General features: G+C 39.3%; 1 protein-coding gene across 2 annotated transcripts in view; it reads right to left on the bottom strand.

Moving 5' to 3' along the window:
• Positions 1-23978, bottom strand: part of PTPRK (protein tyrosine phosphatase receptor type K) — a gene marked incomplete at both ends in the record, with an annotated part of 423191 nt that overhangs the window by 87780 nt on the left and 311433 nt on the right. For both annotated transcript variants that reach the window (XM_082481081.1, XM_082481082.1), the window contains one exon: positions 8708-9010. In XM_082481081.1, the coding sequence (XP_082337207.1) occupies positions 8708-9010 (303 nt within the window). The remainder of the gene's footprint in view (positions 1-8707; positions 9011-23978) is intronic.

Here is a 23978-nt window from a genome sequence, read left to right as displayed (position 1 = left end):
GCATGCGAGGTAGAAAGAAAACGGACACAATTGCTCAAAAACCTGCAAAATACTTTATGCACGTTGCTTTCAAAGAACATATTACATATTCATTTGAAAATGGGTGCAGGGCTCTACGTTTGAGGGTTGCGTAAAGCCTCCCACATTTTTTCTTTAAACACTCAAGTGGGAGAAGCCTCTAGGCTCACCACAACGCATGACTGTTTTCTTCTCCTGCAATATAAAATTTGTCGCTTGTGGCAGCGGCAGCGATGTTAAACTGACTGGAACTACCCGATCCCAGTTAGTTTCATGCTCCTCTTCCCACTGGCATGGGAAGGGCACAAGAAGAGGAGCTAGCAGAGCGATGAGAGGCTTGCTGGGAATCCCAGGAAAAATAAGGTCAGAAAGTAAAAAGGAGCAAGTGTCTAGAAAAAGAGAACAGTAATTCCCACAAACCTCACCCACCCCCGCAAATTCACCAAAAATGCAGCTTGGGATCAGCCTTAATTATTTGAAAGCTCAACTGGAATTAAAACAAAGAAACAAATAAAAGTTCAAATGCCTAGAAAAAGGGATATAAATTAATTTTAGTTTGAAAGAGACGTTTTGATGGGGCTGAAGTTATTTTTTCCCTTCCATTTTTCAGTTCAACCACAGTAAAAAGTCTTTTAATTGCACAGCTTTAGCAAAGGGGCAGAGGGAAGCTAGGAAAGAGAAAAGCGGGAGCAAAGGGATTTGCTTAAAGAACAGAGTACCTGTGAGCAGGCCCACAGATTCATCAGTCAGGTTAGTGGAAATAATGCCTAAACGTCCTCATTTATGTTTTTATGTCTTTGTTCTCAGGTCAGTATTAGTTACAAACAGAAATGTAAAAAAGGCTGGCATTAATAATAAAAAAAAAAAAACAACCACAAAACAAACAAAAAACCAGCAACAGAAGAACAACAGCAAGGTAACCTGTCGGTAACACTACTTTGAAGACTCAACCTGCATCTCTCCGTGTGGGCAGCCATTGCTGCCTATTCCCTACGACTCCCAATAAAACTCGAAGGACTTAAGACATACCTTAAACTTCCCCTTTCCGAAGCAGTGCTAAGAGCCTTCCCTTTTCTACAATATTTAGCACGGACTCGGGTGAAAAACAGCCAGGTAACCATCACCCTTGTGTTGACATTAGCTTTTGGAAACCTCCTCACAAACAGCCCAAAAGGTTTCCTTCAGGCCTGCGTGTGCACCTCCAGAAGCTCCGTCACTCACCACAGCGCCTCTTTGATGCCTTCGCAACTCCCATCCTTCTTCCTACGTGAGCTCTCCCTCTTCCCCTTGGACTTAGGGACAGTCTGTACTAAATTAAACCACTCAGGACTATTACAAGTGTATATTAAGGTGAAGTACGTTACTTAAGATTCCCTGTCAATGGCCAGGTATCTGAATAATTCAAATAGTGTAAGTAGCTGCCAGAGGAGTTGGACTCGGACCTTTTGGCCTCCGCGCCCTCTCTTTAAAAAGATTCTGGTCCCATTGATTTTCTTTCCATCTGCTGACCTTGTGAAGTGTGACCCCCACCATCTCTCAGGGACAACAACAGTAAACACACTTCCTTTCACATGCATAATTCTATTCTAAACATCCAACAAGTCAAGATTTACACTTCTCTGAAGAAAAGAAATCATTCAGGTGGATTTAGACGTTTGGGTTTCAGAAGAGATTTTGAATTTAGGCCAAAAAAAGTAACATTTTTTCCTATTAAAAAGTATACAAACATAAAATGCACACGTATATAAAAGTAACATAAAACAAATTCAAAGGGAATTTCAGCAAGGTTTTATAGTGGAAACATCACAAGCTCTTCTTTCACGATTTACATGCATCTCTAGAGCCCTTTTAATGAAGCTATATATTCGTATAGTGAATAGCTGATAATCTTTTCTTCGATATACAAGTGGGATGGTGGACTTTTATAAATACTATGCATAATAAAAGCGCAAACCATCAATCTGACATCAGACCCATTCATTTTAGAGCAATATATTTGCATTAAATTATGTCACAGTCACAAATAAATTGTTATTCACAAATAGTGTCACCTAAACCTTGTTCTACACTAACTTAACAGGAAATTTATATTACAATACATTACTTCTGGAAGAACAACGTATTAACTGACACCAACCACTATAAAAATGAATTTATATTGCTTCAGTTTTCCTGCTACAAAATAATGAAAGTGCACGTAAACAGAGTATTTTTATTATTATTATACTCTGTGAAAGCCGTGCAGAGTATTATTATGCTATATGGTAAAGGCTACGTGCAGATATATGCACGGTTATACCGGGAAAAATTCCTTTGTGGTACTCAACAAGTAAAGCGTATCAGCGGCAAACTTACAGCCTTTCTCTGAAGGTAGATGCTCATTTTGAGGAGACGGTGACAGTCAATCTCTTCTACTGTTTAAAGTTACAAACAATTAAAATGGCCCGCCTTTCCATTGGCCTTTTCTGAGGGATTTACCATTTTGAACTTGTGCTTTGTTACAACTCGAGACTAAGGCTTAAATAGAAGCAAAATTTATATAATAAAAAGAAAAAAAATATCGGAATTGCTATTACTAGAGTACTTACAACCAAAGGCGGTGACAAAAATTACTTCTTTGGAAATCGCTCAGATTGCACCATTTGTAGCGAAGAACAAAATGCTATTGAGAAGCAAACTGACTGCATATTAATAGTCTCCTTCGGTGCTCACGCTTTTGGGGTTAATGATCTGTCCTGCTGGAGGAGCAGGGCTGGTGCGGGCGCCCCGGGCGGTAGCAGGGGTGCTGCCCTCCTGGGAGGTGGGCAGCGGGGGGGGACACACTGGGCTGCGCTCCCTCGGCGAAAGCCCACAGCCCAGCACAGGTCTGTGTCACCCGCCCGGGGACACCGCAGGGCTACACGGGCGCTGACCTGCTCCTGCCTGCAACGGGTCCCCATACCTTCCAGCCTATATAAAATTACTATCTTAACAAACACAAAAGCTAACAAAAGCAAGCTACTAAGCAAGCTGATGCTCTCAGCGGTGGTGGCAATCACCGTAGATATTGGCAAAAAAATATCAAATGGGGTATAATCCGTGAGTTCTGGATTTGCTGAATATGGGGGGGTCGGGCACCTAACGCAGTATTTTGCTTAAAGCCTTTTTACACCAAGTGCTGACTTCAGTACTCCTATTTTCTGGGATTTGGAAACGTTTCTCCACGTCAGGGTGAAATAACCTCACATCCTCACGGATCTTGCAACTTTCTAAAAATATGCAAATCACTATTCACAGAGCGCTTTCAGCTAGCGCACGGCTTGGGAATAGCGGGAACTGGCGGGCCCAGGTGTAAGCCCTCATTCCACTGCCAGCTGCTGAAATCACTGCTAATTCTGGCCCATTTGCGGGCATCATTATGTGAAACACAGCGTTTCAACAAAGAATCTCATATGCACTACCACTTTTTCAGCTGTAAAGCTGAAAATACAGCTATCTAAAGGAAATGAAAGTAGGAAGTTGTTTTAGGCAGGGCAAATAATTCTGTGTTTCAGGGCCAATTTTTCCTGAGCTATTAATATAAAACCTAGCCTGTATTTCTAGCTTCTGCAATACCTTAAAACAGGTTACTTCATTTGTCTTTTGTTCAGTGTAAGCTTGAAATAAATCTCTGCTAATAATTTCAATATTTTTCTTACTTTCCTAGAAATCAACTTTTCTGATGCCGGTAATAAAAAGTGCTCCCATGTCTTTCTGCAACCACTTTTTCTCTCCCTTGCTGATAAGCCAATAGCAAATCTTACCTACCATCTGAAAAAAAAAATATTGGGGAATATTAGGTTTATTTTCACGAGCTGAAGGACAAATAGGTTTTCCCAGGCTCCTTTTACCAACGGCAGTAGGTCGGTTATAATCAGCTTCAGTTCACTGCTGCTGAAGACATAAAACTGCCTCCCTTATTTGACTATATTGACACTAAATTTTGCCACTGCTCACGACACATAGGTCACTAGTCTCCCTTTTTGGTCAAGGACTGAGGTCAATACCTTTAGCAGTGGCATTCATGAACAACTTCACATTTAAACTTCTATCTTTTAGTCATGAGTTTCTCTTTATTAACTGCAATCATTTGCCAATTTTTTCCCAATAGGATTAGCATACTGGGTTCACTTGACATCCATGCATGTGTCACTTGGCTAGATAAGTTACACATTTTTCGAGACAGTTTATCATTTCAAGCAATCTTGCAGCCCTCCTTTGCAGCATCAGACGTCACTGCGTTAACTTTTCCCCCAGGTGGGCTGTTTTTGCTACTTTTGCAATGCTACTAGCAGAGCTTTGTATCTATGTTTTTCCAAAGCTCCTTGAAGCCTTGTTTGTTTGTTTGCTTTCAGAAGCATATTTTCTGTCTCCTCTGTTTTCCCACCAATATTTTCCTGGGGTGCCAGAACAACTTGAAAAAGCACAAAGGAAAAGTGCTTCTCATATTAAATAGTGAATGGAGGAAAAAAAAAAAAATCTATATTTTTTTTTTTGTAAAGGCAACTTACAGCCCTACTATCAAACATAGAAAAATACTACATGTCAACTATTTCCATAAAATCCTCTCTCAAAGTTAGTGGAAGGTATTTCCTCTTCACACATTTAAAAAGTACATTAAACAGTTAACTTTAATTTTTTTTATCCTCTTATTACAACATCTCTCCTTTTCTCTGCTGTTTCTCAGAGTGGTGAGCCTGCTGGAGTTTTCCCGGGAGTATGAGTAATGGTTGGACAGTTGGTGTCTCAACCCTCTAGAGATCTTCTCTGCATGGAGCTGAATGAGCCATACTCTCTGAAAGATCAGGGGGCCTCGTTTGTGTCCAATGAGCGTGTCCTTTGGCTCAGACCAAAGCTTTGGTATACTCAAAGCCCCAAAATGGGTACTTACCCTATTCCAAGTGATCTTTTTCAATTAGTTGCTTGCCTGCTGTTAGCTGACATACTCCCTCACTACTTATAAAATCACCACCGAACACTTTGAGCTTCACGATTTGCTTTCTCCAGAGCTGCTCTCTCAGAGCTAATGTCACCATTCCTGTTAATCCACTGCCATTTGCGCCCGTTTCCAATTAAAAATTAAGGAAGCGTTTATCTGCCTTAATCCCATTCACCATCCGCTGCTCTTCAAAGGGTCCCTCCGAGCTCGCAGCACCCTTGTGAACAGGCGGCTCTGAGAACGTGTGCATGCTGCTGACTCATGCTAACTGATAAATTCACTGCTGGTTTGTGTACTTTGAAATGCCAAACATCATCTCTGCCCATCAGGTATGAGTCCCCAGATTGTGCGAGCCTTCCTCTTTTTCCTTTATCAAGTCCTTCAAACACTGTCCATCTCCCGTATACACCCGGTAAAGCAGCGAGTCTCTGCCATGGCACGGAAAATGCTGAGTGCCCAAGTATGCAGAAGAGCTTTCTCCCAAATCTTAGTGATGGTGGGGTCTCTCCCCAAAGTGAAAGATGGTATTTCACTGACGCATTTCCTTGTTTTCATCTTTTTTGCAGAACTTGTTTAACAGCGTACTGCTCGAGGGCTTAATTTTTACATAGAATAAATACAGCTCTTTGCAAATTACTATATATATACTTTACAGATTAACTCCATCTATCCAAGTTAAATAAAAATACTTAAAATCAACAAGTATTCAGATTTAGCTCTGGTCAGAAAGGAGGTCATACTGATTTTCCTGGCTTTGCTTTCCTGCAGATACCGAAATACAAGTTATTTAAACCTGCTTCATTTGTTGGGTCACGGCTCCAAAGGTCTGAAGCGCAGCTTCAGAATCTTACCCTGTTCTTCTACTAATTGTTTCCTGAGTTACTTCTGCTCCTGGTACCATACCCTGCTCAGTTATCACTCACCATTCCGGGAGGTCTGGCAAAGCTACACAGCCTTATTATATAAATGTGAACCTTTGTGAAAGACAACCAGAGCTCCTCAGTCTCGCATCAGAGCCCCGCAAAAGTCAGAGATCCTCTACATTTAGGGAATCCCAGCAGAAGGGAGGAGGTGAAATGATAGAAGCAGAAAGATGAAGGGAAAGATTATAACAAAACAACAACAAAAAAGAAAAAAGGGACAGAGAGCTGGAAGCATGGGGAAGATGGACAAAGCAACAGAAGACAAGGGCAAAATGGTAAAGATGAAGGCAGACAAGAAAATGTGGGGTAGACACCTTTAACTCCAACACTCTACTAAGTTTTTACTTGATTAGCAGATCCTTGTAAGAAAGAATGGCATTGGCAAGAATGCTGCACTACAGAAAAGGTAACAAAAAGTTAATTATCTGTTGTTGTCATCTGGAGTTTTCAAGGTTTCTATTTATGAAAAGTACACTATTAAGTGCAGTTTCAGATAATCATGTAATCAGTGGCTATTTATAATTAATGGTATTCGCAAAAATGCAGGAAAATACTGTGATCCCTCTATTTTCCTTCTCATAATTCATTTACTGATAATGCCCCCGCTATGTAATTAACATCATGCTCATTTGACAAAATCTGCAGAAAAATCATCATGACAATGAGGCTACTTCTGACCAAATGTGAAATATCTGGGGCACAGACTCACGTGTCTTCTTGTAGCTGTCATCTTCTTAGTCTGAGTCCTGCTTTAGGCTGCAAACTGTGTTTTAGAACAGTTTCAGACAGATACTTGATCACTTGGACGTGGGACTAAATTAGCAGTATACACATAGGCAGACAACCACAGAACTCAGTTTACTATTGCTATGAGAGCTCAAGGAGAGGCGCAGGTGTGAACACACCTTTGATCCTCCGAGATGGCCGAAAGCTCTCCAATATGGCACATTGCTCGCACGCTCTGTATTTTGAAATACATGACAAAATGGACATAGACTTCCAAGTCAATCAGTAATGCACAATTAAAAATTTCATTTCCTATAGTATCACTGAGTAGACCTCACAAGAGGCAATTTTCAGGTCACGAGCATTATTATCACCAGTGCATCTAAATATAGGCACCTTTTAAAATGTATTAATCTATCCTTGAAAACAACATCTGCTTGAAATAGTTTACCCTAGCCACTTCTGTTTGCTGGGTGAGGCTTATTCTACACAATGGTACCTCTGACACCAAAGCTGAGTCTAAACAACTTCACTGATAGCACACACTGCTGGTGCCAGCTTGAGACTAAAGCCTGCCATGTGTGCATCATTTTCCAAGAATAATCCACAACAAAAGCAGAAGACAACATATATACACTTGACTCTGCTGTTGACATGCACTGCTACAGCGACCAGCCACCACCTCCGCACATGTAGCCAGATAAAGGCTATCAGGAACCATAACCTTTTCTTAAAAACTCAGTTAAAAGAAATCCATTTTCCTTGGACATAACAATATTACTACTACTACTACTTTTTTTTTTTTTTTTTTTCTAACCTCAAGGAAATTAGCAACTGCAAATACCTATAATGATACAGAAATAAAGCATCATGGATTATATTTATAATTAATTAAGTGCTAAAATTTGAATTGCATGAAGTATTTTAATTCCGTACTTGTCAATGAATCTTCGTGTGATGCACCTATGTCTCCATAGCTCTCCACAGCTTCTCATATTCTACCTATTTAATAAGCTGCTCTCTCTTCTTTATTGCAACAGTAAACATATTCCTCTTCTATTTCTTGTAAAATTGAAAATATATGGCAAAAAAGTGCTGCCAAATTGTAACCTTGATTGCTATCCATATATAAAGCTATACTCTCTCCTCCACAGGTAAACACACTACCTTTTTCAATTTTATCTTCTCAGGTATCTACACCTTTTACCTTAGTCCAAGCATTCTTTTTTGTTACTGATGGCAGTATCTATTCTCATTTTGTTGTTGTCAGTATTTTAATGAAATCTAAATATAAGAAAAAGAAACTAAAATTGCTCTTTACTACCACATTTTAAATATTATTAGGGAAAAAGATCTATTTTTATTTTAATCTCTTTCATACCGAGATTCGTAACCTAGCCACTTAATGTCACCATTAACATCTAGATCTATTTTTTATTTCTTCCAAACTAAGGTAAGTTCAACTGTCTTGTCAATGAAACTTCATGGAGAGCATTTTAAAGAGGAATCACAGAATATCTCGAGTTGGAAGGGACCCATAAGGATCATCGAGTCTAACTCCCAAGTTGTCAAAATAATACTTTAATCTGATGGGCGACTTTCAAACAGTTAACAGATACTATATACTGTAACCTGCAACATAAATTATTGCTCACATACATTTGCTGAAGAGGTCTTAAATCTTAAATAGTCTTTAAGCACTGAACTCAATATTTCAATATAAATTTACAGAATTACTTGAATTTTCAAATACTACACCTAATACTGTGAAGAAGCCTTCACCTAACACCACCATGTGTTTCTTGTCACCTGCATTAGCACATTTTTGGAATGACTGGGAAGCCGTCCTCCTTTTTCTTGCGTGAGAGAGACTGAGTTTGACTTGCGCTACATGGACAGTTTGGGCTATATATGCAGGGTGACAGCTCTAATAGTTTTAAAGTTACTGGTTTAGGGCTAATTAATACATCAATAGAAGAGAACTTCCATCCTTCAGGACACATATTGTAACACACAAAGTCATCTCCTTCCACCTGTCTAGACTGGCCTTGGCTGTCATTTTCCTAACAGCATTTACACGTACCGTCTTCGTCTGTCTGGATAATGGTCTCCTCGCTCTCCTTCCTCCCTTCTGGGTTGGTTAAGATCATTTTGAGGCTGACATTCGTGTAGGGAGGCAGGTGATCCACAACATGCTGGGGTGCTTTCGGGTCCATGTCCAAGCAGTCTGCCTTGCTCTCGTTGTGTCCACAGAAGTAGTGGTAGCATATAGTGACATTGAAAGTGTGGCAACGAGTGATGTTGTAACCCAGAGATTCCCAATCCACAGCGATGTGTCTGGCCTGGATCTCAGCAATCTTCAAGGTTTTCGGTGTTCTCATAGGTTCTAGAAAATAGAATATAATGAAGAATAACATCGTTAATGTTCTTCATCCTTGCACTGAACCGTAACTGGTAGATGATGTGTCCAGGAATGTGAAAGCAAAGGAGATACCAACAGAGACTCGTGGAAGAAGTACCACCCTTTGTACAAGTACCCCGAAGGGAAAAAAAAACTGCCAGTCTGTTTTTTTCCTTCGTTCTTCTCCAGCCTCTCTTTTGCAGGTTTCCATCAGTGATTAAGACTTAGTAACAGTGAGAAAAAGAATTGTTGATTAACAGTGCAGCGATTCAAAGCTATTGAGAATACAGGCAGCAGATGCAAGAAGAGTGACCAAGAGGCCACCCAGCTGTCACCGCTGGCTTCCCTTCTTGATTTCCCCCTTACCTTTTTTTTTTAACCTGTGTAAATTAGATAATACATCATAGTGGTAAAGAGTCAACATTCACTACACTATGATTTATCGTGCCGCCAAGCAATGCTGTATACTAATTACACTAATTACCTTACTAAGCTAGCAGTTACAAAAACGATGCAGATATTAATTAATGTTTATTATTTTAGTAATGAAGCTATTCATTCAAGCAAATCCCCTCAGCAATATTACCAAAAATGCTTTGAGATATTCTTTCCATTGTATCCCGCTTCTTTCGGATTTCCAAAACTTTGCCGGGCCGTAGCTCTGAGCTGGTCATCTCTGCCCTGCTACCCCAGCTCAGCTGCTCTCCACACACGCATTTCCACCAGCAAAGTACATGATGCTCCCAAAGCTGTCATCAATCTTTCATTCTCTCTCTAGTGCATTCATTCCTCATGCAAGACTAACTTTTATCGTTGAACTTAATTAAAACGATTACACAATGAAAATCATGACCATGACTATATATACTAGAGTTTCACTGGAAATATACACCAAGGGGATCTTTATAAGCTGCTAACAGATCCTTCTTCACCAGAGAAAATAAAGCCTGCTGCAGGTAGAGCTTCAGCCTCATGTCCTTGCTGGTGTAAGGTCAAAACAGTTGAGATTATTCAAGGAAGCGAACTACTGGATTTCTCTTTCTGGGCATAACAGTTCTTTGTAACTTGCATTTATGAAACAAGAGTCCCAACCAGGCTAACAACCAGCCAAAAGCACAGATGGTGTATTGAAATAAGGAAATGTGAATCAGTTTAATCTATTCAGCATGCAGTTTGCCAGACAAACCGCAAACATTTAGTTTCAAACATCAAAACAACCCAACTCTAAATATAACATAAAGGTATTCCTAGTAACATGATGAGTGTTAAGGATTAAAAATTGTGCCTATTTGTTCCCCTGATCTACCCTTCCCTTTCTGGATTTTGAACAAGGATGTTCCCTTTGTCCTTAAGTACCCATTTATCACATATACGGCGAAAAATACAAACGAGTAAGTAGACTTCCTGGGCAGTAGCTTTCTGAACATATTATATACCGTGACAATAGAGATCTGAAGCTGAAAGATAGCATTGAAAAGGTCCTTGAGAGATAAGTGACTTGAAGAGAAGGAAAAAAAAAAAAAGGGTTTTTATAGAGCAAACAATGTCTGATGCTTCAGCAAGTACAGACAGGTGTGAGGCAGTCATTAAAAAAAAAAAAGTAGCCACACAGTAGATCTACTGAAGGAGCTGGTAAGTGTCTTCAAAGAATCAGTATTTCCTTGGCTATTGCAAGCACTTAGAAAAAACCCGAACACACTCAGGTATCACAGAGGAAGAGAACTGCTAAAAGAGGAAAAAAAAAAAAGTAATATTGTCAGCCTTTTTCTCATATGAATGACAGTGAAAAACATAGTTATACACACTCTGATTTAGAGCTTGAGGCCTAAAAGAGTAAACATATCCTTCACCAAGGAAGTTTTGTATTACACACTTATTTTTCCTTCTAAAATGGAATGATTCTTCTCATTTTAATAATTTCCTCTTTATTCTACTAATCCAGGTTATGCCTTCAACCACTCACACCAGAGATAGAATTCAAATCTGAATTTAAAATTTATTGGAGCCTCTAAAATAAACACAACATAATACATGTTCTCTGGCTATGAAGGTCGAAACTATTAATGTTGGAAGCTGACTAATCAGTAGGAGAAAATGCACTCAATTTTCATCTTGCATCTTTCCTTGCAGGACTTAAACTGCATTCACATTATGCTGTACGGCACTTTCAAAAGAGAAAGGAAAAAAAAAAAAAGCTTTGTTAACCTTAAAGAAAAATTATTTTACAATTCTATGCAAATTTTACAAATGTGTCACAGTATCAGAGGAGATACTGAAAGGCATCCTTTATTCACCTGTCAAAAAGGAAAGAATGAAAGACAGAGTGTGATCTCGCTTTCTCACAACTATTGCCTTCTTTGGCAGAAATTAAACAACTTCTGCAATATTGAGATGGTAATTAAAGTCTGCAGAGTCTCTCAACAGCTTTGGTAAAGTCTGCCAACTGTCCCACTGCTCCTAAAATGATGCTTTAAAAACACAATTTTACTCTCGCTTCTGGGCAACATTTGTCTCAGGGATCTCTAGAGGTAAAGACCAATTGTTTTAAACTACCACACCACAAAGCCTCCATCTGTAACACCTCCGCAGAAAGTAATCTTTGAATAATTATTTTCCGCAGATAAAACACTACTGAATTTTTGAGTAGGCTTCCCAAAAATCTCAGCATCGCATTAAGAATAACTTTGTTCTCAATGGGGGCAAAAAGAAATGCTCATCTGCTGTTTTTCCCTCTCCCCATCACACTTTCGAGTTTGTATTTTACGGAAACATTGCCTTAATCCTACTGGGATTTAATTTCAATTTAAGCATTCACTTCTGATCTCTGGATACTTTTTCAGTTCTAATCCATGTAAATCAATTTACATCTTGTCTTCCCAGTTGTTGTGTTCTCACCTTTCCTCTTTCAGTCACATCTAGAACTTCTATCCAAAATACATGGACATTCAAGCCCACGACTTCTCGCTTCTTTGTTGCATTACTCACATCAAATCGGCACCCTATGTCCAAGAGGGAAGAAATAAGACTCTCTCAAAATCTCTGTTGATTTCTTAACCTGTCAACCAGAGTTTTCATAATAACGGCAGGAAGCACTTAGTATTTTCCAAACATTAATCTACCAATTACCCCTGTGAGACAGGTAAGTGGCGTTAATCCTTTTCTGTGAGGAGAAAGAGACACAAAAAGCTTAGTAGCTTGTTCAAAGCTACAAGGTGATTTACTGCCAGGGCCATATGAAAACTGAATGGTACCCAGCTCCCAGGTCACTGGTGCTCTGGCCACCAGACTGCACTGGCAAGCAGCAGCAGTTCAGAGAGCTCATTTACAGTTTATCTGCCAGTGCTTCCACAGAAATGCAAACTCCACTCCACAAGACTAGATCTTTTTTAAAAGAGTTTTTGCAGATTTTCTTAGAACAAGCTTGAAAAAGCATAACGCTGCCCAGATGCTAAGTGAATATCTGAGCATAAGGGCAAGTTATTTGAAAAGCAATAGCTTGGGTTGTTCATTTTGAAAGATTTATTGATTGAAAGCTTGGAATTTGAGAGAAACAGCATTTTTTTTGCATTACGTCTTGTATTTAAAGTTAAAATTTTGGGGAGGGGGTATTCATAATTGATTTTTTCAAGCCTTTTGCTCCAGCAGAAAATACATTTAGGACTGGAGGAAGTTCCTTGTGGTGATAGCAGAAAGTACTCGGGGCTTCTGCTGCTGCAGGAAAATCAGTATCTTGTGACTGTGTCAAACTCTAAAACGTGAACATCCTAACAGGCACAGCTATGCTTTCCAACTGAAATATGGCAACAAAGCATATGGAGAATTTGGGGGGGGAGGGGGGAAGAGGGTTGACCTTTAGATCCTCCCCAGCCCCTCTGCTGATGGCAGGCTCCCTTCTGCCAGACCCTTCATGGCCATGGGCTGCTGCTACGATCTCCACCCCATTCTCACCTCTGCTCATGGCCAGCTTCTCCCTCTGCCCTTTGCTCTCAGTGCCCGGCAATACCCAGCTCCCTTCTCTTCCTCCTCCCCACCCTCTCTTTATCTCTTGGCAAACAAATACTTCCAAGCGCTTGCTGACTCAGCTCCATCATCCGCTCTGACTGTTTTTGCTCTCACTGAACCAGTGCAAACCAGAGTCATCGGGAGAATATCAAAAGAACAGAAAAAACAGAATAGTAAGAGAGTTCTCTGTATTTATACGGATTACTAAATCCTCATTCCTTATCCAGAAACCACATTAAATAAAAGAATTACACTCATGTGGCACTCACTCGCAACAATTTATAGATCAAGAAGATTTAACCCAACTTTATGGGATAAAATAAAGAACAGCTTTAGTAATTCTCCAAAGGTTAATAATCCAGGGATAGATGGCGAAAGAGACAGAACCTCTTGACCCCATACCACCTCTCAACTGCAGGATGATTTAATAAGACACTTCAGATAACAAATAAAATAAAATTCAATTTCTTTAGTGCTTGATAAGCAACACGTGATACGACAGGTCAATATCAGAGCCTCTTTGCAGAGATTATCTTCATGTACAGAGAGATGGCAATGAAAACAAAAGCCTTCACAGTTGCAGAAGCAGCAAGGTGAGAGCATGCATTTCCTCAGAACTTATTCTTAATGATAATATGTATTATCCTGCTGTCAATCAGAGACAAACCGATGTCCTGGAGTTCCCATAAAATGAAGCTGGTAAAGCATGACAAGTCCTTTGCTTTTGCTGCCTTTAGTGAGAAATCCTAAATGTTGATTAGAAGACACGATTTCATTTCCATTTACCTGGCAGGGGAGGGGGAATTAGACCTCCTGACCAGCAGACAGAACACACATTTGTTCGCATGAAATGGAAAACAATCAGAAAAATTTTAAAGCATAAACTTTTCAGATAAAGACAGTGCTTCTACAACACCACCATATACTGTCTATATACTGTCTGTGTATACAATTCTTTAATCGGGGTTGGCTTTCGGATCCTTCCCTCCCCCTTGAACTCCTTCTGATATGGCATTACACTGAGGAGCTGACTTCAGATTTCTGCTTTAACCACACTGTCTGAAATTCTTATCAAATTTAAGAGTGACCCAGGTTGCCTTCATTGGTGGAACAAGAGGCGAAAACTAACTGGACTCGGAGGGTGAGATAATGCATAAATTTGCATAAGGTTTGAGGGAACTGCAGAGAGATGTGGGGTTTATACAATATAAAACCTGACATATAAAAGCAAATGTATGACTATTATTAAAGAAGTAGAGCAAATTTGGTTTAAGCCAGTAACCCTGTAATTTGAAACACAGTGTTTTTCACAGAGGCTCCTTTAATTATCTTGCCCTTACATTTTAAAACAAAAATGACATAGAAAAAAATGTCCTCATTTTTCTATTAATATTCTCAGTCTGAACAGCCACTGGAATTCCCCAGACTTTTCTTTATGAGAACATGAGCCTCTCTGTCCTGTGGCTTCTCCTGACCTTTCCAGGATAGGTCTCTCCTTGGCATGTGGGAAATAAAAGAGGATTATTCTAAGATGTCACTCTGGCTCCTGCTGCTTCCTCAGTTCATGCAAGGTCCTACAAAAACAAAATGTTCCCAAAAGTAAAAAAAAAAAAAGTTACAGTCGTGCTGCCATAAAGAACTCTTCTAAAAAGACCCCTGATAAGAGCACAGAGGAATGATATGAGTGAAAACCACTGGAGGAAGTACAACTCAAACCAGAATAGCGGTCAACTGTGCACTAAGAAAACAATAAAAAAAGGTTCATCTCACGCTCATTTCCATTGCATTACTCTCAATTTCCACTTTCATTATTAGCGAGTGATGAATCACGTAGAAAGGTTTTATATAGACACTAAGTTCCCTCACATGATAAACTCGGTTAAGACTGCCGCATACAAAGGTGTATCACTCATTGAAAAGGTCTGGACTGGCATTACATCTTTCAACAGACAACCAAAGTTTGAGCAAGAACTATGCGCATTGACTATAATCCCTTCTGCACTTCTGTGGGTGATCTGCTGCCTATCAAAGGAGCATCCTATAATTATGTTATGAACAAAGCTAAGAAAAATCCCTAGGTAGTGTGAGCTGTCCTAGAATATCCATGACGAAACCCCTGTGTTTCAAGGACTATTAATCCACAAATCCAAAACAACTTATTTCAGACTAACTCCCAATAATTACACTATTTAACAGTATGATAATAACACAGGAAGACGCAGTTTATTCAGACATCCCAAGAATGCCACACATTTCAGTCTGATTTCCTTGAACCAGTCTGTCTTTTATGACAGAATAATTCTTGTAAATTCGATCCAAGTTTCTTGCCTGTACTTCTGGCAGATCTTTGACCATTCTGAAGCAGAGTTAAAGGCCAGCTTAGAGTTAAAGGCAAAAAAATCAATTAACAGCACTGGCTTCAGTCCTTTAACAACTACATAATGATAGTTCATGAACCACTTCAGTCAGGGACTCTTTCCTACCTAATTATGTGTATTCCGAGCCAAACCCACACAATGTCATATTACCAACTGGATCAATACAGACTTTTCATATGTTACTGGAATAAGTTATTATTCCAGATATTCCAGACCAGGAGTATCTGCATTCCCCCATACTCAGAAGATACAAAACCCAAGACACCTCTCATGCATGTAAATACGGGTTGGAAAGTTGAAGTACTCAGGTTTGGGTTTTGTTTTTTGTTTGTTTGTTTGTTGTTTTGTTTGTTTTTTTTTTTTCAAATCTTGTTCCATGTCAGCAATTTAGAGGCCTGACTTTAGGCAGCCAAACTTGAAAAGGCAGGCCTTCAATCTTTTTAAACTTAGAAGCATTAAGAAATAGGCAACAACAAAGAAAAAGAAATCAAATTAAGTTGACAGAAGTCGTACAATTCGAAGTAATTTCAGCAGTCTGACAGAAAATGAAAAATTAACAGGTACATTTTCCCCACAATAAAAATCAAAGGGATTACTGGGCATTTCCTTTCTCAGATGTAACACATATAGAATACAAAACAAATATGGATGCAAAGACAAAAAGAACTGACTTTGGGTACCTTAGTATGTCCATCTCTTCAACACGAGGTATGAACCCAGAAAAAATGAAACAACGGCATTTATACTGTACTAGCACAAAAGACTTATTTTCTTGCAAACAAAGGTTATAATGCAATTGCATGAAAATCTATGAACTTTTTCTCTTTTCACTTCCTCTAGTGTCCGACTTATTTATTAAGCCAGCTTACAAATTTCTTATTGACCACATACCTCAGGGAGCTGAAGAAAACATCTGAATTATAACACAGATAATCGGCTGTACTACACTAGTTTCAGTGGCAATGAAAGGATATTCAATATATTTTAGGACGTATCTTTTTGGATGCAAAATATAGCTGTCCCTGCTTCAGAGGTAGAGAGATGAATATAACTGCACTACTGACAATTATTTGCCCATTCCCTCCTGATAGTATGTTTATTCTAGTGCCTCCATGCATGATTAATAGTTTGTGCATCCTTAGCATGTAATCAATACTTGTGAAGTCTTGTATTAGCTTTAGAGATTAGACATCCCTTGATAATAAATTCCATTGATTTCTCCGGTTTGGCTTAGCTGCAGAAATCCACTTTTTTTAACCTTTTTTTCCTCTGAGTTTAAATTAAACGGAGGTATATACCCCAGGAGGAGAGAGCAAAAGCTGGCATGACCTCTTTAAGCTCATCCCTCCAGATGAACAAAACTTATCTGGTGGTGTAAAACATGAATCAGCATGTCAACAAGCATCAGACTGAAAGAGTACACACAGGGAAAGCCTGACTTTACAAAATTCCTAGGAAACCTGTACAGGACTGCAATGGTGAAGTTTAATTATGTAAAGTCAATTACAAAATTAATGGTGATGGGGGAAAAAAAATGAACCTTACTTCATAGAATCATAGAATGGTTTAAGTTGGAAAGGACCTTGAAGATCATCGAGTTCCAACCCCCATGCCATAGGCAGGGACAACCCCCACTAGACCAGGTTGCCCAAGGCCACATCCAGCATGGTCTTGAACACCTCCAGGGATGGGGCCTCAACAACCTCTCTGGGCAACCTGTTCCAGTGCCTTACCACCGTCAAAGTGAAAAACTTCTTCCTAATGTAATATTTAAGTATTAGTGGCATGGATATATTAAATCAGAATGGAAGACTCATATTGGTGGACAGCCGGCTGAGCATGAGCCAGCAGTGTGCCCAGGCAGCCAAGAAGGCCAACACCATCCTAGCCTGCATCAGGAATAGTGTGGTGAGCCGGACTAGGGAAGTAATCATCCCCCTGTACTCGGCACTGGTGAGGCCTCACCTCGAGTACCGCGTTCAGTTTTGGGCCCCTCACTACAAGAAGGACATTGAGGTGTTGGAGCGTGTCCAGAGAAGGGCTACAAAGCTGGTGAAGGGTCTGGAGGACAAACCTTATGAGGAACAACTGAGGGATCTGGGGTTGTTTAGCCTGGAGAAGAGGAGGCTGAGGGGAGACCTTATCACCCTCTACAACTACCTGAAAGGAGGTTTTAGAGAGATGGGAGCTGACCTCTTCTCCCTGGCGACAAGTGATAGGACAAGAGGAAACGGGTTCAAGTTATGTCAGGGCAGGTTTAGATTGGATATTAGGAAGCATTTTTTCACTGAAAGGGTTATTAAACATTGGAATAAGCTGCCCAGAGAGGTGGTGGATTCACCACCCCTGGAGGTGTTTAAGAAAAGGGTAGATGAGGTGCTTAGGGACATGGTTTAGAAGTGGTGGTGTTTTTATCAGGGTAGGTTAATGGTTGGACTTGATGATCTTAAAGGTCCCTTCCAACCTCACTGATTCTATGATTCTATGATTCTATGATCATCTAAAACAATAACAATTACATTATAAAGAATATATTTAAAAAGAATATGTAATACATATTTACACACGTATACACTTTTTACCTACCTAAACAGTGAACCTAACCATTCAACATTATGAAGAAAACATACACAAACATTGAATATAAATCACCGGTTTGCTTAGATGATACATTTTTCATTCCTCTCCAATGCACATTCATAAACATCTTTTTATGGTTTTGTTTACAAACAATGTATTTGGGAGCGTAGGATGTTATGAGTATTACGCAAAATGCCTAAGTTGGAGTAGTGTTAATAAGCAGAACAAGAGTGTTCTATGGATATCGTTAAAGCTTCAGTTCCTTTCTCCTGTATATAAAAATTTCAGTCCTCCAAGTTGGGAAGCATAAATATCACCACATGAAATAAAGTGGCCAAATGTGGAACACAGGCTATAATAAATAAACATTAAGCACAGAAGAGAGACTCAAACTGTGAATAAAGTTAAGGACGCATTCACTTCTGATGACTAAGAACTGAAAACTGCAAGCAGTAACTACAGTACCCACTTAAAACTCTTACATATACCTGTGCGTCTGTATGTAGACAGACATTGTGCACATAGGTGCATTTCCCCACACGCAGATAAAACACCCATCAAAATGCATCCTCTCTCTCTGCACATCTACTGAAACGCTCTCAATTCGCTTTGCCCCCCTTCCCATTCTGCCCCATCTGGCTCCGGAGGACCCTGGGGGCCCGGTTGAAACCACCGACCTTCCAGCCCGCTCCCTGCGACCAGCAAAGCCTGGAGTTTCAATCTGGGTCGCAGCCCACAAACTTGCCCTTCCAGCGCTGTGTTGGTACGGTAAAACTGAGTAATAACTGTATGTTACACCTTGCTCTGGCTCTGCCCCTTTTACAAAATCAATATATACCATTATGCATCATGCAATGTATATATCTTATAGTGATAGATAGCTGTCATATAATGTATATGATAAACCTTGGCTGAAACAAAAATTCATCAAGTGGCTCAAAACAAGAAATGACACTGTACCATATAACACCTGTTGTACGTCTCTTGTCCTGTCAGTGAAACAATCCTGGTTTTTATCTTCTTTTTTTACTCCAAATGACCAGGCCTGTAGCTTCTATCGTACAGAAATGTTTTCCTTAAGCACCTGGAAATTTTTTTAGTAAATTGGCTTAATTTTCTTCATTGGTTCATACAAAGTTAAGAACGCAAGTGGAAAATATAAGCGAGCTTGTTTTCTTCATAAATGTAGACAAGAATAACACAGGTTGGCAAAGAAGAATTCCTCTGACATTAAAATCTTGAAGAAAATCAGAAACCATTTTCAAAGGTACTTAGAACTCTAAAAATGCTGATAAGGTGACAAGAGGCAATTTTTTTTTTAAGCTAGATACCTGATTACCGTGAATTTTTACCACCTTTGCATTTCGATGAAATTTTGTTACGCAAGTCACTCAGTCACCTGCAAAAATCTGATTAAATATGACTAAAAAACCTCCTCAATCTATTGGTCAATGACCAATGCCAAGTAACTATCAAAATGTAATACTTGTTCCAGTGTAAAGAATCCTTTTTTTTTATGCCTCCAGCACACCTTAAGCCAGTATTTCTTCTCAGGTATTTTATATAACAAAAAACTTTCTGTGCATTTTAAGCAACCTAATTTCAATTCAATTGTTGCTTGATGTAACTGTGAGGAAAAAAAAAAAGTATTCTTGAGTAAAAAGACAAATCACTGTTTACAATTTGCTAATGGAACAGTCGTGAAATTTTCATTAGAAAATACACTCTTGTTAATTTCCAGAGATGAGTTTTGGGTTGGTTTTTTTTTTTTTTTTTCTGAAAATTTCTTTAAAATGTTTGTTTTCAGACAGGAAAAGGATGATAAGGAATATTTGCTTTTTATGTTGACTTGCTAAGTCTGGGCAGAATTCATATGGTACCAATTCTCTTTCCTACCACCATGCAGCTACGAAGGTTTGCAAGGCCATTCTGGGAACGGGGATCTAATCCTAGAACGTTTTGTTCCTGGAGCTGCCTTTGCTCCAAAGCAACAGGGCTCTGCAGAAGGGAGCTCACGAGCACCTCTGCTCTACTCTGAAACTGGGTCCTTGCGACAAAGAATGCAAAAGCAGCAAAAAAGCCGTGCTCGCAAACGGAAGCACCGGCAAGCTGGAGAAGTGCTTTCTAAAATAGGCCATGAAATCTAAAGAATGTATTTCCATTTAACATTTAGCTGCATAAAATACTCTAAAGAAATTGCCCTACTGCTTCACTTGCAGCCAGCCAGCGTTTCTCAAATCTATTGTTTCCTGCCTAAGCAGAAACTTGGAAAAATAGAAAATAACTCACCTGACAGTAAAAGTTATTTTTGAAACAATTTTCTCTTTGCAAACTTCCTCTGAACCCATCTGGTTTATTCCATGATCCCAAGAAACAAAAGTGCTGCTGAAAAATTATCCCAGAGTACTTTCAGTCGACAGCAAAGCTGGATGAGCGATAACAGAAAAAGGTGGCAAACCCAGCAGCTTACTGGAAGCAGCAAAAGAAAAACAATTGTAGATGCTGATGATGATAACTTATACTCCTTTCAAAAGAAGGTGTTTTTATAAAAAGTGATTAATTAATGAGCAATTGATCTTGCTCTATACAGAACAGATGGTGGTGTTAAATGCAAACCCAACAAACCTACTTTTCATTCACATGCAAACATAAAGGATTAGCTCTTCACTTACAGGAGGAGCCACCACTCCTCTACTATGTGTTTCCTTATTCTAGATACCCATCTAGAGATCTAACTAGTCCAAGCTGTCAGTCATATTCAACAATTTTACCACGTTCTGACTTTCAAATAGATATTGTGCTAGCACAGTTGTCTTGGCTTCACTGTTACTGCAAAGCAACTGCCGACGTGCTGCTCCGACCAGCACTACCGTAACAGCCACCCAAGAGAGTGTCAATCACGGCTGCTGAGTAAGTGGAGCATTAAATTATTTTTTTATGCTTCTGTTGTACATGCTGAATCACTGTCAGCATACAATCACAACAGAATACAAAAAGGAAAGGCAGCCAATTAGTCAAGTCAAGGCCACACAGGCGGAAGCAGTATTAATTTGGAAGTGCAGGCTAATTGCTGGACACCAGCATTATGTCACTTAAACCAGATTTATTGCTGAGTGTAAGAAATGCTTAAGAATGAAAAGAACAACAGTCTCTTCCTCACAGCTTATTACTGAAAGGCTTTAAAATTCTCTTGAGTGCCTGTTAGGCAATTTCAGAGCTAGCTTCTCTCTTCTATAATTTTTTTACTTTTTTTTTTTTTTTTTTTTTTTTACACCTCATCTAACTGTTAACCTTTAGGAAACTGGCATAATGAACACACGTGCAATCTACTAGCATCCCCTCTTGTCACCACAATCAACCCACTAGCTCATAATCTTTCTTGACAACCATGACAACTTTCAGGATTAAGAATCTACAGTAGAATGACTAGAAACATAAGATTCTTCAGAGTTCGTTTGAAGACTTTTATGACGGGTAATGAAATTATTTTTTTACTTATGTTCCAAACATACCTGATTCTTTACAGCTTTTGCATTCCCTTTTGTGGTCACGCTATCCGTATTCCTACCCATTCATACCGGCTAGCGATGCCAGCCTTAATCTTCCACAGGCCATGTTCTTTGTAACCATCTTCTCCCTTTCTCCTAAACGGAACCTTAAAGTTATGGCAGCTCTTGCCTTCCCAAGTTCACCTCCTACTTTAACATTTAGGCAAAATTATAACATTGTCATTAATTTGAGATGTAACAAAGATATGTGCTAACAGGAAGAAAAAAAAAGAACAATAGAAAGCTGCAAATACATGTTTGCCTTTTGCAGCAGCCCTTCACTTATTGTTTTTGACTTGGATATCTGGAAGAGAGATTGAATCACAGCATCATAAAATAGTTCAACTTGGAAGAGACCTCTGGAGGTCACATAATCCAACCTGCAGCTCAAAGCAATTATATCAGATTGCTCAGGATCTTGTATAGCCTATTTCTGGATATCTCTAAGGCGGGAGATTCTACATCCTCTCAGGACAGCAGGCATGGAAGATATATTGGAGATATGAATCCAACTTCAAGGCTTGAGCTGATTTCTAACTATTTGGTGTTTGGAACAAGACAGAAGAGCAGTGTTCCACAATTCCCTCAAAAACCTTGGAATTTTTTGAATTGTGCTTCATAGCATCTGGCACTGATCTCTTGTCAATGGCAAGACTGCAAGCATCTCAAATTTCACCTTGATTCATCTTGTTTGACATGCAGCTATGCTGTTCACAGAATATCAGAAACGTTGCTTCCTATTAGAAGAATTTTTAATTGCAGTATTTAAATTAAATGTGCAAAAAAAAAAGAAGTTGAACAGAAAAATTCAGCTCTCCTCTTCGCAAACCACCTGATGGTAGAGAACAGAACCAACTGATTCACTGTGCTCTGCATATTTTCCACCATTATTTAGAGAAGCTGGGCAAGGGGCAGCTCTCTAAACAAAATGGGTTGGGGTTGTCCTGTTTAATAACCTTTGGGTTACTACACATATCTACTTGAAATTTGTTGCTGGGTAGGGTTTTTTGTTTGTTTGGGGTTTTTGTTAGGAGGGCTTGGGTCGTTTTTACTTCTACTGGACATTACAATAAATCTCAAGAGCAGAACTCAGTCATCACAAGCATTCAGCGATGCAACGAAGTACATTCCCTTTGCTTCTTAATGAAATGAAAAGAAAGATGGGAAAGGCCAAGAGTTTAAATCTGAACGTACGTGGCACAGAAGCCAATGTTTTGACATCTAGACTAAATCATACCTATCGGAGTCCTGTAAGAAACGGGCTAATATCCTTACACTTTCGTGATCTGCACTGCCATTGTAATCACCAGTACGATGAATGAAATTTATGCTTTCAGTCTGTATTCGAAGTGCTACGGTACCATGCTAGTGCAGCGCTCTTTTCAGCCTTACAACAAAATGAGTAATCTGCATTAACTGGTTTTGAGGGAAGGCTTTATTACAGCGACCGAGGAGGCTGACAGAATATGACTTTCCCAGCTAAGCATTTAAAGCAAGCCAGTTACTGAGAGGGTGAACTAGCTTATTTAATAATGAAGTCTATCATCAGAGATTTCTGCCAGGGCTGCAAGACTAGCTTATCTAAGTGACACACAGTCTGCAGGAAAGGGGGCATATACACTGAAAAGAGAGCGCACGGGTTGTATTTCAAGCATAACTCCTGGATGGTTTCAGACAAAGTGTCACCACGGCTATAGAAGTTTCTAAGCAAAGAACGTAATCTGTGCTCTACTTGCAGTCTGGCTCCCGAGGAATATGTCCATCAAGAAAGAGGTCCAGTAGGCATTCATCCCAAAGTGACAACAGACTGCTTGTCTTCTTTTGGACACAAATGCTGCTGCCTAATTAAAGCATGGTGTACAAAATGAAGTTTCCTTCATTTGCTGAGGAGCTCGTTTTTTTTTTTGTTTGTTTGTTTGTTTGTTTGTTTTTTTTAATCTACTCTCCATTTAAATTCACTCGGGTTTTTTTTCTAGACACAAAAATCCTCAAGGAAATTTATTTGAAATGTCTGGTTGGCTTCTTTGTTGGTGCTGGCTCCGAACTCTCATTCTTGCCTAGCTATTTTGATCAGGTCATGACTGAGTAGCATGCTAGGAAAACTGCTATCTATTTTAGAAAGGATCCTAAACACTCCCAGTTGTTTTTAATTATTTTTATCATGATTAATAGAGCCTACATAAATTCAAATTTACCTAAATATAAAATATCAGAAGAGGAAGTTATCCACAGACTCGTAAGAAATTAATTTAAATTAAATAGCCCACAAATGAAACAGCTTTGTCTTTAATAGAACTGGTTGGTAACAGAGTTTTACACAGCCTACTGCTTACACAGCGATTTAAAAGCCCGATTATAACAATCAGCAGTTAGCGTTTGAGAAAGACACACAATAAAGCCAAAAGATACTAGATTATATCGTAAACAAAATGATATTGACTCCTT

Source organism: Vanellus vanellus (genome assembly GCF_965231255.1).
Source record: "Vanellus vanellus genome assembly, chromosome: 3".
Classification (NCBI taxonomy): domain Eukaryota; kingdom Metazoa; phylum Chordata; class Aves; order Charadriiformes; family Charadriidae; genus Vanellus; species Vanellus vanellus.
The sequence above is the reverse complement of the archived record's forward strand: the minus strand, read 5'-3'. Positions and strand labels throughout refer to the sequence as shown.